We start from the raw sequence: 17,434 nt of genomic DNA on the forward strand, positions 1-17,434 counted from the left end.
TGTTGATGGTATTTATACTTAATTTTGACATACTAAATAAGTTAATAAAATAACTTTAAGGAAACAATATATTTTATTATTTTTTGTGTCACTCGGTTCGAACAAATCAAACTATTAGAATTAATAAAAAAATCCGAAATTATTGAGATGTATAATAAATGAATGCGATTGTTAGGGGTACTAAAAAATTATTCAAATCATGTATTGATTTGATAATAACATTAAATAGTAATGTATTAAACAGAATCAGAAATAACATAACCAAGGAAACATACCAAAAATAACCAAACAATCAAATCAATTAATCTACCTCGTAAAAATTGGCTAATGGATATAACAAAGTCAAATTAAAGATATGAAAGCATGGCTTTTAAAAAATTACCACTTTTACGTATTTATTAGGTACAAAATATTATGTTCATTATTTATTTAGCATAATACACATATTGATTTGATACAGTAATAATTAGAAACCTAAATAATATCAATTTTTATATAACAAAGGCAAACATAACAAAAAATAAATAAACAAATAAAATCAAGTGATCAATCATATCCTTAAATTTAATACTTTTGATAAGAATATCAAACAAATTAAATCAAGTCATTAATCATATCCTTAAAATCAATACTTTTCATAAGAATATCAAAAAAATCAAATCAAATTATTATTTTATGTTAATGTAAGACATTATTTTTTTTTCTCTAAAGTATAAGTTGATATGCAAAATAATTATTACAAATACTTATGTTACAATATTATCGAAAATATAAAAAAAACATCATAATGAAAGATGCGAGAAAAATTCAATAAATAATGTAATTTATATAATTAAAAATTATTAAAATAATTAATTCGTAGATAAATGTAATAAAAATAAAAATTTAGTTAATAATACATTTTATTAACTAAATAATTCATTAAATACTTAATGGAATAATATTGAAATATATTATTTATATATACCAAATATTAAATTATTTATGACAATTTGAATATATTTCATTCCATTAATTGACATATTACTATTCCATTAATATTTGTATAATTTTCTAAGATTGAGTATCTAAAAAGGACAACTCGATACTACATTGTATTCCATTAATTGACATATTACCATTCCATTAATATGATAATACATTAATAAAATAAATTAATGTAAAATTATAAAACAATATAATTACTATGATAAATTAGTGATGATATATTAGTACTCAACATTTCAATGTAGTAAAGTAAAACAAATCAAGAAGAAAAAAAAACGAAAACAATAAGTTTCCAAAACAAAAAAAACGAACAGGTGATCCAACTTTACACAAATTAAAAAATGAAATATGTAAAATTTTAAATAGCGAAATTGCATATATAACCATATACTAATGAGCTTGATGAAACAATGTTAAAAATAATTACACACATATATATATAAAGAATATAAAATTGGTAATTGCATATTGTTTTTACATTTATCACTTCGATGACGGTCTTTTAAGGAATGAAAGTAATGAGTATTTTTTCTCGCACAATTCATATGAGATTCACGAAATTCTTTCTAATACTTTGATGCAACCGATGTCGTCACACATAGCACATAGGTCGATGTTATCCATAATATCTACAAAAATAACATAAACAAACAACAAATAACATGTTAGACTAAATACATGTATATGTGTAAATAACCATTAGACACATTCATTATATCAAAATAATGAAATAAAGAACATGTATAAAACTATGAATATATGAACAACAAAAATTACAAAAAAATACAACATTTCCTCTTTGCAGCCATTTCGTGAAAGACTTTTATTTAATTTTATGCGGAAAACCTTAATCACAGAATCTTGAAATCAAATTCATCTTAAGAATATAATCACGTAATAGAGATTATCGACATACCGTTCGCCATGGATTCCGATAGAGACGATGAACAAGGATGATAGCAATCTACAAGCCGAGCCTAGCCAGGCCTCCTTCGAATCTCCTTGAGAACTTTATTCGTAGCACACCTTTTTCTCTCTATCTCTCTAATATCACAACTCACTAAATATTTTTGTAATTGATGGAATTCTCAAATTGCGTCTGATGGATTGAGGAGAAGAGTTGTGGATGCTTTTATAGACAAGAGAAGATGGCCACAATTCTTTGTAACAGCAGAAGACAAATCCCACCCATCATGGTCTTTTATTGTCTTATTACGTTACAAAGTAAATACCATAAATCACCTTAATACCATAATTTGAATTACCCACAATTTAATTAATTATATTAAAGATTAGTGGACCAAAATAAAACGTTAAAAAAATAAAACGTAAAACTAACATTCTCCCACTTGGTCCACTGAATCGATTAAGTAAAAATAAGTTTAAAAAATATTTGACTCGGTGGGTTCTTCATACAAAATATTTGACACGTGATCACGAGTATAAAAGAAAATTAAAGTGATTACCATAATAGGTAAATAGAGTACTTTAATACTAGAACTAGTTTGAGTTATTAATGTGAATCGTAGCGGTTATATGATTCATTTATCATATTCCCTTCTATGTATCACGCCATTAATAACCCTTACTATTCTAATCCATAATAGCCCCTTTAATTTTATCTTGTTAGGACAAATCCTGTTAAATTAATTCCAAATATAATATGTGCACACATAATTGGAAATAGGAAAACAGAAACATTTCATTAAATAAATTAAGTGTCAATTACATAATCATAACTCATCAAATCATGGATTGCTCAAAAGACCCATTCTAATAACATGTTCCTCATATGTCTTTATAGGCAATCCCTTGGTTAATGGATCAGCAACCATAAGAGCTGTAATTAAATTTTCTATTGACACTTGTTGTTTCTGGACTCTTTCTTTAACAACCAAGTACTTAAGATCCATGTGCTTGGATCCACTTGAATACTTTCCATTCTTAGAGAAGAAAACGGCTGCGGTGTTATCACAATATATCTTCAAAGGCTTAGCAATTGAGTCAACAGCCTTAAGCCCTAAGATAAAATTTCGCAACCATAGTGCATGACTCGAGGCCTCAAAACATGCTACAAACTCAGCCTCCATTGTGGAAGAAGCAATAATACTTTGCTTTATGCTCTTCCAAGAGATTGGTCCACCAGCTAGTAGAAATACAAAGCCCGATGTGGACTTTCTACTATCTACACAACCAGCAAAATCGGAGTCTGAATAACCAATAACCTCTAATTGGTCCGATCTCTTATAAGTAAGCATGTAATCCTTTGTTCCTTGAAGATACCTCATAACCTTCTTTGTTGCTTTCCAATGATCTATTCCCGGATTACTTTGATATCTACCAAGTACTCCCCACTGCATAACTAATATCTGGTCTAGTACAAGTTTGTGCATACATCAGACTTCGAACTGCTGATGCATATGGAATCAATTTCATTTTCTCCTTTTTCCAAATCATTCTTTGGACATTGCTTTTCATTTAATTTATCACCTTTCGTGATAGGAGCATTAATGGCTGAACAAAACTGCATATTAAATCTTTCAAGAACTCGATTGATATATCCTTTTTGAGACAAGCCTAACAATCCTCGAGATCGATCTCTAAAGATCTCTATCCCAATGACATAATTTGCCTCACCCATATCAACCATCTTAAAATTCTTGGAAAGATAATTCTTGGTTTCATGAAGTAAACCAAGATCACTACTTGCTAGTAAAATATCATCCACATACAAGACTAAAAAGATAAACTTGCTCCCAGTGACCTTTAGATATATACACTAATCAACAGTGTTTTCCTTAAATCCAAAGGAAGTAATGGTATCATTGAATTTTATATATCATTGTCTAGAAGCTTGTTTAAGTCCATATATGGATTTCTTTAATTTACAAGCCAAGTGTTCCTTTCCTTGTTTTGCAAATCCTTCAGGCTGGTCCATATAGATATCTTCATCTAAATCCCCATTCAGAAAAGCGGTTTTCACGTCCATTTGGTGCAACTCCAAATCATAATGAGCTACAAGAGCCATAACGATTCTAAGAGAGTCTTTCTTAGATACTGGAGAGAAAGTTTCTCTATAATCAATGTCTTTCTTTTGAGTGAAACCTTTGGCCACTAGTCACGTTTAGAGTCACGTTTGGTCTTGAAGACCCATCTACAACCGACTTTCTTACTGCTATTAGGCAATTCGACAAGATCCCAGACAATATTATAGTCCATTGATTTCAACTCTTCATTCATAGCATCAATCCATTTACTAGAATCTTTACTTTTCATGGCTTGTGAATATGAAACTGGATCATTTTGAATACCAATATCAAAATCAGATTATTGTAGATACACCACATAATCATCGGATATGGCAGATTTTCTTTCCCTTTGAGATTTCCTCAAAACTACCGGTTGTTGTGGTTCTACAGTATTGCCAATGATAACATCTTCATGAAGTGGTGAATGGAGTGGCGAATCATTTGTTTCAACCTGCTGTATAGGTTGAAGATTAACTTTATCTTGAGGGAAATAAGATGGTAAAATATCCACCCTAATTTCCTCAAGTTCTACCTTTCTTGATTCAACACTCCCACTAACTTCACCATTCTCTAAGAATTTGGCGTTTCCAGTTTCAACTATCCTCGTAGTATGGTTAGGACAATAAAATCTATACCCTTTTGACTTTAGTGGATAACCAATAAAATATCCAGAAATTGTTCTAGGATCCAATTTCTTTTCATTTGGATTGTATATTCTAGCCTCTTTAGGACAACCCCAAACATGTAAATGTCTTAAACTAGGTTTCCTACCAGTCCACAACTCGTAGGGAGTTGTTGGGACTGCCTTACTGGGAACCCGGTTTAAGATATACATAGCGGTTTTCAAGGCTTCATTCCAAAGTGAAATGGGTACAGTTGAATTACTTAACATACTCCTAACCATATCCATAAGAGTACGATTACGACGTTCAGCAACTCCATTCTGCTGTGGTATTCCAGGCATTGTGTATTGAGCACAAATACCACGCTTTTCTAAGAATTTAGTAAATGGGCCAGGATTTTGTTCCGACTCATCATATCTACCATAGTATTCCCCACCCCGATCTGATCGTATAACTTTAATTTTTCTATCTAATTGTCTTGCGACTTCCGTAACAAACACCTCAAGCATGTCAACGGCTTGAGATTTTTCATGAATTAGATAGAGATAACCATAACGAGATAGATCATCAATAAAGGTGATAAAATACTTTTCTCCACTAAAGCATGGAATAGGTAGTGAGCAGATATCGGTATGGATTAACTCAAGAAGCTCTTTACTTCTTGTGGCACCTCTTTTATTGTGTTTGGTTTGCTTACCCTTAATGCAATCCACACACACTTGAAAATCAGTAAAATCTAGATTTTCCAAAATTCCAGTTTTTACCAATCTTTCGATTCTTTCCTTGGAGATATGCCCCAATCGTTTATGCCACAAGATAGAAGAATTTTCGTTATTTAGGCTTCGCTTTACGCCAACTTCCCAATGAGTGGTTAATAATAATTGTTCAAACTCATGATTCAAAGATATTTTATATAAACTATCACATAAAATACCGGAACCAATTATTATTGAATTAAACATAAAACTGAGTTTTCCACAACCAATTAAAGCTGAATAACCACAAACATCCAGTTTTGACAAAGAAACCAAATTCCTAGAAAACGAAGGTACATAAAAAGTGTTTTCAAGATCCATCTTGTGACCCGTCTCTAATATGAGGCGATAAGTGCCAACAAACGCCACTTTAGATTTGAGACGGTTCCCCATATAGATGTACTTTTCACTTTCCTCCGGTTTCCGAGTTGTAAGGAATCCCTGTAATGAATTTGTGATATGAGTTGTAGCACCAGAATCAAGCCACCAAATGTAAGAAGGAACTTCAATAAGATTTGATTCATAACATACAAAAGAAAGATGAATACCTTTTCTTTTCGAACCAAGCCTTTCGTTTCTCACAATCCTTCTTTACGTGTCCCTTCTTGTTACAAAAGTAACAGGTGACAACAAAAGCCTTTCCATGACCATGACTACTTTCACCAGGTTCATATCTTTTGTTTGGTGCGAATTTCTTTCCACTCTTCACAAATTTCCCTTTCTTCTTCATACTTCCATGAGTTACATCGAATGCAAAGTGATTTCCTTCTTGCTTTAATCTCACTTCCTCTTGAATACACATACTAGTCAGCTCATTCAAATTCCACTTATCTTTTTGAGTATTATAGTGGATTTTGAATGGGCCGAACTTTGATGGAAGTGAGTTAAGGATAAATTGCACAAGGAAGGACTCTTCCACTTTCATGCCAAGAGCTCCAAGTTTGGCAGCCTTATCAGTCATATTCAGGATGTGTTCCTGAATTCCCTTATCACCACCATATTTCATGGTAGTCAATTCAGCCATGAGTGTCCCTGCTAACGACTTGTCCGCTGATTTAAAGCGTTCTTTAATAGCCGTTAACAGTTCCATATCATTGTCAACCTCGGGAAGGGAAGTCTTAATGTTATTAGCAACAGTCATTCTAATAAGCATAAGACTAAGCCTATTGGACTTGGTCCAGGCTTCAATTAGGCTAACTTCTTCCTCACTGTTAGCATCCGTTATTTCCCCAGGTTTTTCAATAAGCAATGCTAGGTCCAAATCCATAACACCCAAGGTGAATTGAATTTGTTCATACCATTCGGAGAAATTTGACCCATTGAGTGTCTTAATACCAGAAGCATGCGAGTACAATGAAGTAGGAATAGCAACTGAAATAAATATAGCAAATATATAAGGTAAAGATAAAAACATGCTCACATAAGACCTTGAGTCAAATAAGATGAACTATCGATATCACTACAAGTTCGAATTTGGGTGAAATACAGCATACCTATTGTTCACTCTATGTTGGTGTAAATGATCTTTTATAACACCTAAGTAGGGTCTAACATAATTTGTCTCACTCGTCAATTATTCATGTTACCTTTAGGTAAACAATTCTAATTGCTAAGTAATACAAATTATGATACCCTACCCAGTTCATAATTAATTAAAATCGACTATCCTTTGAACTAGTCTCAATTTCTTAATTATGACTGCAATTTGAGAATATTATAATCTTTAATATCATGTAAATGATTAAACTTTCATATAGTTCTTATATTTATTAGATTTTACTAATCCAGGTCACTTTAGCAACAACAAGATTAGTAAATTTCATAAATATAAAACTAATAATATTCTCGTCATTTTAATTTAAGTGATAGAAGACACACAGACATATAATTACCCCACACACACTTATCACGTGTCAATTATACAACAGCATATACAATTTATAAAATAATGACAGAGACACAATTTTGCAATATATTCATGTACTTCAAAAATGTATCCATACAGAATAATTCAATTACGTATAATTGCACACAATACATGCATGATGCCGTAACATATAAAACCCACTCAGGGTTAATTTTTTTTCTTTTTTAAATATACTTTTCATGTGTGCGTGCAAAATCACGTGTGTGTGTGTGCAGTATTACATCCACAGTACAAACCATTGATTTTGCCCGAGAATATTTTTTTTTTTTTTTGAAACACCCAAATCGATATTATTATAAAATAAGATAGACATATGATAATTAATTAAATGAAAATATACATCAGTCAAGCAATTCAGAGAAAAGTCTCTGACACGTTCATCAAAAGATCAATTCGTTGGAAAAGTTGGGTTTTGCAGAAGACTATCCCAAATAATAATCCAATAGATTACAAATATCAAGGGCATCTTTGGTTTGCATTATTAGCAGGGATGAGATGAATTGTACTCCCGGGTATAATGTTTGGATCGGTTGATTTGCCGTCCTTGACTAATGGCCCCACCATTTTAATCAACCAATTGAATTATTAATTATCCACCCAATTTTGACTTGATAGTATATCATTTATACAATCTCACTTTCTGCCCAATGTGAATTGACGAAAATGTCCCTCATTATTTCTTAAATTACGAAAAAAATCAATATATAAACTCACAAAATCAGCTTCTTCCCCTCGCAGATGCAGCCCTAGGTTCTCAGGTGTGAAATCGTCCCAGGGGAGAAATCAGATCTTACACCGTATGTGCAATTTTTAGATTTGTTATTTGTTTTAGTGGTTAATCCGTTCAATAACTTCTTCAAATGCCCACTAACTATTTGTACTTTGGCAGATAAAATCGAAGAAGAAGACGGGTCCGACGAGAAACCTCGGTTTGAAGTTTTGACACTTTCCGGTGTCCGTCATTGTGGCAGGTTCCTGTTTGTCTTTGAATTTTAAATCTTAGTTTAATTCCGTTGAGTTTGAAATGAGAAATTTAGGGCTCTGTTTATTGCTAGAACTCCTCACCAACAGAGCATTACAATACCCAATTGTTATTTTGTTGTTATTTAAGCTATATATATATCTATCTGTTGACTCCTTATTTTTCAACCTTGTCAGTAACGTTTCTTATTCGGGTTTGAGCATCACAACAGATTTAATCCACCAACGCAACCATTACTGCTTCAGTTAACTGCCATTACCCACAGGTATTTGCTTCGCTATTAATACGAAAAATCAGGTTTGATTTCACACAGACTGAATATATGCCACTCGTATACTACAAATGTTTTTTACTTGTTCAACATAAGCTGTTTAATGTAGCTTATTTAAGATGTTTATAAATGTATAATATAAATTATGCACCTACTAACATAGGTGACCAATGAACGACTATCAGTTATGTTCTTACTCCATACTAAATAAACCGGAGATTGTGCACACAATATGTATGTACTGAATACGCGAATAATATGCGGTATTGCTGTGAATGTAGGAAATTGTGGGACTGCGATGGATTTTCAAAAAAGGAAGAAGATGTTGTTGTTTTACATCAACTCATGTTTAATCTTCGGCTGTTTTTCTTGATGTCCGTTCACATATTTAGTAAAAAAAATCGTCGTCAGTTGTCTTGCTCTCAGAATAACACCCAATCTTACAGTTTAATAGGACGAACACCTTCACACCTTGACTATTTGCGTTCGTTAGTTGGGTTGAACGATGTAACGTGTCGTGATAATCTTAGAATGAACATACAGTCCTTTTACCGGCTGTGTTATATTTTAGAAAATGTGGGCGGTCTTAAAGCAAATAGAAATGTGTCTATACCAGAGCAAGTCGCAATGTTTCTTCAAATTTTAGCCCATCACACAAAAAACGTTGTTGTTCGGAGTCATTTTAACAGATCTGGGTACACGGTAAGCAAACACTTTAATAGCGTTCTACTGGCCTTACTTAAGTTACACGAAATGCTACTGATAACACCAAAACCCGTCGACGAACTTTGTGAAAATGAGCGCTTTTCTCATTTCAAGGTAACATAATAAAATATATTGTGTCAATGTTGTCTTACACAACTGTTATTTATTTAAATAACTACGTTATTACGGTGATTATTTATTAGGGATGTCTCGGTGCACTAGATGGGACGTACATAGGGTGCCGGGTTCCTTATCTTGATAAACCAAGATACAAGAATCGCAAGGGCAATGTGTCGATCAATGTTCTAGCTGTTTGCGATGATAACATGAATTTTATATACCTACTTACGGGTTGGTGTTGGTCGAAAACCTACACGCAAGTGCACGTATCGTACAAGTAATAAAGTGGATTTTTTAAGTCCAAGTATCGATCCCACAGAGAATATTTAATTATCTAATCCTAGACGCTAAATTCTACCAATTGTTTTCAAGCCCACCCTACACAGTCGAATTTGAAAAAGATTAACTAAATTAAACTATATTAAAAAGCAAATTAAAAAGACAAGAACACGAAAGCAATAAAAAACGAAGGTTTAATCAGAGTAAACAAGCCTAGGATTTTATTCTTCCCCCTATGTGATTATTATTCCCCCAATTCCTTCAATTATGCAAGCAATTAACCCGGATTATTAACCTGAGATGCTAAAATAATCATAACCCGCTTCCGCGTGTATTACGATTCTAATACTCTAGATTCAATTACTATATTCCTATGCAATTAATTCTAGAACACAGCATTAAGCACAAATCTCAATAATGGCTACCTAAGAGATTAACTATATTCCTATGTTAATACCACAAAGGCTCTTCTACCACAGTTCTAATTATTAACCCGATCTTCCGATTCATGCGATTAACAATAACATAAAAGCGCATAAAGTGGCCAGTTTCATGAACTTAATAAAACAAGTAGAAGAAATAATCCGGAATTAAAACTTGCATAAAATCATAGAATTGGGTTCATAAATCCCACATAGGGTTCCAAATAAAATCCTAGAAATAAAGACTCAGCTACTCGTAATTCTTATGATAAAGAAAATAAAATAAATAAATAGGAAAAACTATGCTTGAATCTTCGTTGATCTTCTTTGCTCTTGAATTTGCGTCCCAAGATTGATTCCCAATTGTGTGCTTGGCTTGGTCTTATATAGGGTGAAGAATTTGGGGAAGAAGGCAGTTTCCTTGTGCAATTAAAATTCCTTTACTGCGCAATTTCGGAGTCTCGGACGGGGGTCTCACAATTTGCACTAAAACTGGGACGGGGGTCTCAGCTTTAAATCTTCAGAATTTTGATATTTTCACTTTTGACCCATATTTTCGCCAAAATTGCAGTTTTGACCCCATACTTTTCCAATTCTTCAATTTGTACCTAAAATACAATAAATCAACTTTTTAAGCACCAATTATCGTTAAAACACACCAAAAGCTCAAATAAAAAGATATGATAAAGTGTAAAAATATACACTTAACACACCCCCAAACTTGAACTTTTGCTTGTCCTCAAGCAAAATCTACCAATAAGCAAATAACTCAACGATAACATCTCATCACATAGATCAATGGTCAACTTCACGTTTTCAGAACTTGTAATTATAATGACAATTCTTAGGCATTCGGAAGCTCAAAATTCAACAACCCTTAGTCACTCACCATTACCAAAAACCACAATTCATACAATTGCTTCAAGCATCCAATATTTGCAAATTAAAGATAGAAAGAATTTATACTTACATGCATATGCTTGACTCCAAATATTCACCAAATTATTCTACTCTACTAATATCGAACATTAAGCTATTGGGATCATTGGGGCTTTGTGGCTTTCAATTGTTAGGCTCTTTGGTTCGAGGTAGGAAATATGGGTATGTGTGGCTATTCTTCTTGAATTTAGGTGATTACGCCAAAATTTGAAAGATAGGCGTTTGAAACAATGAATTCACCTCTACGGACTTTAGTAAACTCGATTCTCAAAAGTTCAAAGGTCTCCACTTTTTCTTTTGAGGCAAGGGGTCGAGTTTTCAAAAATAATTCACCAACTAGTCCTTATTTCTCCCTTCTAGTCTCTTCTTCTTCTTCTTTTTTTTTTTTTTTTTTTTTTTTTTATTTTTTTATTTAATATATATATATAGAAGCATATATATTTATCTCTTTTTTTTTTCTTTTCTTTTTTTTTTCTTTTTTTTTTTTTCGAAGAAGAAGAAGGACCTTATAAAATTTTTTGACTGAACTCCAAGGGGTAATTTTCAAGAATCTCCACCTATTCTACCTTACACATTGGCTAAAAGAAAGAACACCTTTTCTCCGAGGCTCAAATCAAGGTTCTAAGGATAATTTCGATAAAAAGGTCGGCTTGAAAGGCTCAAACGGTTCAAAGAAGGCCCAAATCATATCCCAAATCACTCACTACTCAATACTTCGTATCATAAATTTCCTAAGGTGAGTTCTAAAACCGAACATAGCATGATCTAGCACAAATTAATTCCAAATTTAAAATACAAAACATTCAACCAAAGCAATGCACAAAATGTGATTCCTAGCAATAATTCGCTTCTAAGTTCCGTTGAATCGAAAGCTAAACAAACATCAAATCTTTATCACACAAGCACAAGCAATTTCATCATCAAACATTGATCATCTCTCATCATCATAAATCATCGATGCATTCGACTCAAGCAATTTTTTTTTTTTTTTTTATTTTTTTTATTTTTTTTTTTTTATATTCCGGAAAAACGAGAAAAACAATAAAAACGAATAAAACCTAATGCATGCAAACTAAAACAATTAAGCACAAAAATAACATGTTTTTCACCCCCAAACTTAAAATTTTCGTTGCCCTCAACGAAATTAGCACAAAGTTTAAGGATAGAAAACACCTGATTTAGTCGGAGTCGATGTGATCGGGGTGTTCCTCCCTAGCTATCTCATGCTCCTCATCATCGGAAAGCTCTCTCGCTCCATCTTCATTCGGAATCGTCGATCGGTACGGGAGCTTGAGGCTTCGGGGTCGTCTCGGGCTTGAGAAGCGGCTTTGGAAGAGGAATCGTCGTTTTGGTGGCACTTTTCTTGCCTTTTCCTTTGCATTTAGAAGATGAAGCTTCTCTCGTGCGGCTTCTTTTGTTGGACAAGAAAGTTGGGAGAGAGGTTGGAATAGATTCGTTAAGAATTGGTTGACAATCGAACTCAAAATTTGGTTGGAGCAAATTATCGAACACCTTGTGGGCGTGTCTTGAAAGAGTAGATTTTGAAGATTTTGGTTCGATTCTCTTGCCTCCATTTGTGTGTGGGAGTTTGAGAGAAGGAATGAGGAGGGTTTAGGAAATAATGGGGGAGAATATATGATTTTTAAACATTTAAAACGCCCCAAATAGGTTCGGACGGCCGTCCCGGTTTTTGTGCTAAATTTCGGACGGCCGTCCGAAATTTTTTTCTCCTTACTGGTTGTGGGACGGGGGTCCCACATTTACACCTATTTGTGGGACGGCTGTCCCACAGGCAGTGGTGCAAATTTTTTTTTTTTTTTTTTTTTTTTTTTCCGGACGGCCGACTCGACCCTCGATCACGTTTTCGACCCTGAAAATTAAAATTCAAATAGTGAATTAGAATGCATGCTTATGACAATAAAAAAAAACGAAACGAAAAAATTAACGAAAACTACGAAAAACAATAAAGCTCGGGTTGCCTCCCGAGAAGCGCTAAATTTTAAGTCTTCAGCCGAACTTTGCTTCTTGAAATTGTTATGTCCAATCCAAAGCCTTGTAGATTGCGCATCCATCCATGAGCTTTGTCACTTCAATTGCAACCGATACAGGGATAGGATTGCAATATGTCAGGGTCCACCTTAGCTTGTAATCTTTCTTAGTTGTAATCAATCGGTACGAAGCCAAGTAGGGATCTTCATCACCCGCTCCCTTAAATCGGTAAACAAAAACCTCACGTCCGCGTATAACCTCCACTTCAAACACATTCGCCTTCTTATCAACCTCTATTGATGCCTTCAAAGCCACGTCAGGAATAACAATAGGATCATCAATTTGAATATTTGCATTAACCACATCCATCTCTTTCTTCTCTTGTTCCGAGACATCTTTGGAGTTGAGCTCGATTTCATTGTCTGATTCATCATCTTCAAGTGTCTTCGTAATTTCTTTTTCCCTCTCATCGACACTATTTTCTAGGTCTAAAGGATTTTTCTCATCACAAGTTTCAGACGAATTTTCTTTGTTGCAACCATTCTCGATATTGTCTGAAATATTTTCAAGAGACCTCTTGAGCTTCATCTCTTCCAACATTATTTCAAGTCTTCGGATAGATGCTTGAGTGGATTTCATAAAATCTTCAAGGATGGATTTCCTATAACACTCCTCAATAGTGGGTTCTCGTGGCTTTGCATAATAGGTTTGAAAATCATCAAATTGCGGCTCACGATGTTGAAAATTGTGGAAATCTTGGCTTGAATTGCTCTGCTCGTACGTGTTGGTGTATGTGTTCAAGTAACCTCTGTTGGTATTATCTATGAAATTATTCGCCTTCGGTGCATACCAACATTGGTTAGCGTAATGTTCTCCACCACATATTGAACAAAGCAACGGCATATTATAGGTATTTTGGAGGTATTCGCCAGACGGAAGCCATTCATATCCCGTTTGAGTTGCGCGAAAATTGTAACCTGACATGTAACCAAAGAAAAAAAAAATATATTAAAACGAAAAAATAAAAAAATAATTTGGGTGAATCGTGAAAATTGTTCAAATTTAGAGCTAGAATAAAATAAATAATTAAAATATTCCCCGGCAACGGCGCCAAAAACTTGTTGGTCGAAAACCTACACGCAAGTGCACGTATCGTACAAGTAATAAAGTGGATTTTTTAAGTCCAAGTATCGATCCCACAGAGAATATTTAATTATCTAATCCTAGACGCTAAATTCTACCAATTGTTTTCAAGCCCACCCTACACAGTCGAATTTGAAAAAGATTAACTAAATTAAACTATATTAAAAAGCAAATTAAAAAGACAAGAACACGAAAGCAATAAAAAACGAAGGTTTAATCAGAGTAAACAAGCCTAGGATTTTATTCTTCCCCCTATGTGATTATTATTCCCCCAATTCCTTCAATTATGCAAGCAATTAACCCGGATTATTAACCTGAGATGCTAAAATAATCATAACCCGCTTCCGCGTGTATTACGATTCTAATACTCTAGATTCAATTACTATATTCCTATGCAATTAATTCTAGAACACAGCATTAAGCACAAATCTCAATAATGGCTACCTAAGAGATTAACTATATTCCTATGTTAATACCACAAAGGCTCTTCTACCACAGTTCTAATTATTAACCCGATCTTCCGATTCATGCGATTAACAATAACATAAAAGCGCATAAAGTGGCCAGTTTCATGAACTTAATAAAACAAGTAGAAGAAATAATCCGGAATTAAAACTTGCATAAAATCATAGAATTGGGTTCATAAATCCCACATAGGGTTCCAAATAAAATCCTAGAAATAAAGACTCAGCTACTCGTAATTCTTATGATAAAGAAAATAAAATAAATAAATAGGAAAAACTATGCTTGAATCTTCGTTGATCTTCTTTGCTCTTGAATTTGCGTCCCAAGATTGATTCCCAATTGTGTGCTTGGCTTGGTCTTATATAGGGTGAAGAATTTGGGGAAGAAGGCAGTTTCCTTGTGCAATTAAAATTCCTTTACTGCGCAATTTCGGAGTCTCGGACGGGGGTCTCACAATTTGCACTAAAACTGGGACGGGGGTCTCAGCTTTAAATCTTCAGAATTTTGATATTTTCACTTTTGACCCATATTTTCGCCAAAATTGCAGTTTTGACCCCATACTTTTCCAATTCTTCAATTTGTACCTAAAATACAATAAATCAACTTTTTAAGCACCAATTATCGTTAAAACACACCAAAAGCTCAAATAAAAAGATATGATAAAGTGTAAAAATATACACTTAACAGTTGGGAAGGGTCTGCAGCCGATAGTAGAATACTTCGTGATGCAGTAACCCGAGACAATTGTTTTCGAGTCCCCACGGGTAAGTATTAGTTGGTAGAGTACCAAATAAAGTCAAATAGTTAACATAGTGCCAGAATGTAGGATCCGCACTGTAGTTGATTCCAACTTTAGTAAATCATTCACCTTTACAGGTAACTACTACTTGATTGACAACGGTTATACGAACGGGGAAGGTTTTTTGGCACCGTACAGAGGTTGTAGATACCACCTCGATGCATATGCAAACGGTCCAACCGCACCTAGAAATTTTAGAGAATTTTTTAACATGAAACATGCCAAGGCAAGAAACATCATCGAGCGGGCTTTTGGGCTTTTGAAGTCACGATGGGCCATATTACGTAGTCCAACATATTATCCCATCAAGGTTCAAAATAGGATCGTAATGGCGTGTTGTCTCCTACATAATTTTATACGCACGACCAACGACTTTGATCCGGAAGAGGAAACTTTAGACGAATTTTTGAGGAAAAATCCAGGCATTATTAACGGCGAGGATTACATCAATACTGTTGAGACTTCGGAGGAGTGGACGAACTGGCGAGATACAATTGCGATTAACATGTACAATCAGTGGTTATCGTCTCGATAGTATAAATTAAAAAAAAAAACAATAAATTCCGTACTTTAAATGTATTTCATTGTTTGTATATACGACTGCAACATGGATACTAATGTGTCTTGCATTTGTAATGCTTTATTGTTCCCATTTGTACGTATTGTGATGTGAACATTATATATGTAGTTACAATGGCTGGTTTAATTTGCATTTAATTCAGCTAATATGGAAAGTATTGGTGCACCGAAAAAATGCAGTTCAAGCAAAAACTGTGTCTCCAACAGCAGGCGCTGTTGGACAGTCCTCGAAGAGCAAACGTTAATTTTAGGTTTGGAAGATATTGTGTCAAGAGGTTGGAAATGCGAAAATGGCTTTAAAACCGGTTATTTAGGTACCCTTGAACAATATATGGTTCAAAAATTTCCCGGAACCGATCTTAAGGCCTCTCCCCACATCCATTCGAGATACATGTGTGGAAAAAACATTATGGAGCATTAAGCACCATGTTGTCAAGGTCCGGCTTTGGTTGGAACGACTCAAACAATACCATTGACGTCGTTGATGACCAAGTGTGGCAAGATTACATTAAGGTATTCTTTTATCATACTAAATTCATATCCATTCTTTGAATTTGGAATTTTTTGATAACTGTATAAACTTCTTGCTGCTGCTGCTCCGTGTTTGCACGTAGACCGATGTTAACGCCCGTTCCATGCGGTATAAATCATGGCCGTTTTACAAGGATTGGACTCAAATATTTGGTAAGGATCGTGCCACGGGGGATCATGCTGAAGCATTCACTGAGGCCATTAATGATTTGGTGTCGAACTCCAACAAAGGGAAAGAACACATGTCTAACGATGATGACGAAGTTCCTCAGCTAGATCCGTCAAATGCAGACAGTTATTCTCAATACATGTCCTTCAGCCGGGCTGATGAAGCAACCTCCACAAAGAGTAAATCAAAGACTAAAAAGCGATCACGTAGTGACCCCAACGATGGTGGTTACGCCGAGATGGCTTCAAAATTCTTCGAGAAAATGGAGGCACAAATGGCTGAATTAGTGAGTCGCATGGGGTTCGAGAAAGATGTGTCGGCAGCAAGGAAGCAAGTTTTTGACGCACTAGCCAACATGCAACACCTTACCTTTGAGGAGAGGCTTAAAGCAACTTCTCGCATTTGCGATAACCCCAAATATCTTGATATATTCTTTTGCTTGAGTGATGATCACAAGGCAAATATGGTCCAATTGATATTGGACGGACGTTACTAGTAACACATTCACGAAGTGTACTCCTTTCAGATATTCACATTATCGTGTGTTTAATTATAACCACGAACGAGGTTGTTACATTTCATATTATAATGTAGCTTTAGTAAACGATGGTATTTCGAGAACAAATTTATATTAGGTTGCTATTAATTTTGTTTCTTTAAATATGTTTTCGTGCCATAATTTACTTACGAATTGCTGGTTAGTTATCTAGTTTTGTAAAT

General features: G+C 34.2%; 1 protein-coding gene across 1 annotated transcript; it reads left to right on the forward strand.

Annotated features, from left to right (window-relative positions):
• The first annotated feature begins 9,090 nt into the window (after nt 1-9,090).
• On the forward strand, nt 9,091-15,970 carry LOC148767433 (protein ANTAGONIST OF LIKE HETEROCHROMATIN PROTEIN 1-like). Its single transcript, XM_088823855.1, has 4 exons — nt 9,091-9,393; nt 9,483-9,634; nt 15,324-15,400; nt 15,513-15,970. The coding sequence occupies exons 1-4, from the start codon at nt 9,106-9,108 to the stop codon at nt 15,968-15,970; spliced, it is 975 nt and encodes a 324-aa protein (XP_088679981.1). The 5' UTR covers nt 9,091-9,105.
• Nucleotides 15,971-17,434: the final 1,464 nt, after the last annotated feature.

This window comes from Erythranthe guttata, chromosome 10 (genome assembly GCF_056151865.1).
Source record: "Erythranthe guttata isolate IM_541 chromosome 10, IM_541, whole genome shotgun sequence".
In the NCBI taxonomy this organism is placed as follows: domain Eukaryota; kingdom Viridiplantae; phylum Streptophyta; class Magnoliopsida; order Lamiales; family Phrymaceae; genus Erythranthe; species Erythranthe guttata.

Bases quoted from the DNA above. Each gene is read 5' to 3' on its own strand.
- LOC148767433 (XM_088823855.1), top strand. From the start codon at position 9,106: ATGAACATACAGTCCTTTTACCGGCTGTGTTATATTTTAGAAAATGTG. The intron at 9,394-9,482 runs GTAACATAATAA...ATTATTTATTAG, and splicing joins AGCGCTTTTCTCATTTCAAG to GGATGTCTCGGTGCACTAGA. The intron at 15,401-15,512 runs GTAAGTATTAGT...TCACCTTTACAG, and splicing joins TTGTTTTCGAGTCCCCACGG to GTAACTACTACTTGATTGAC.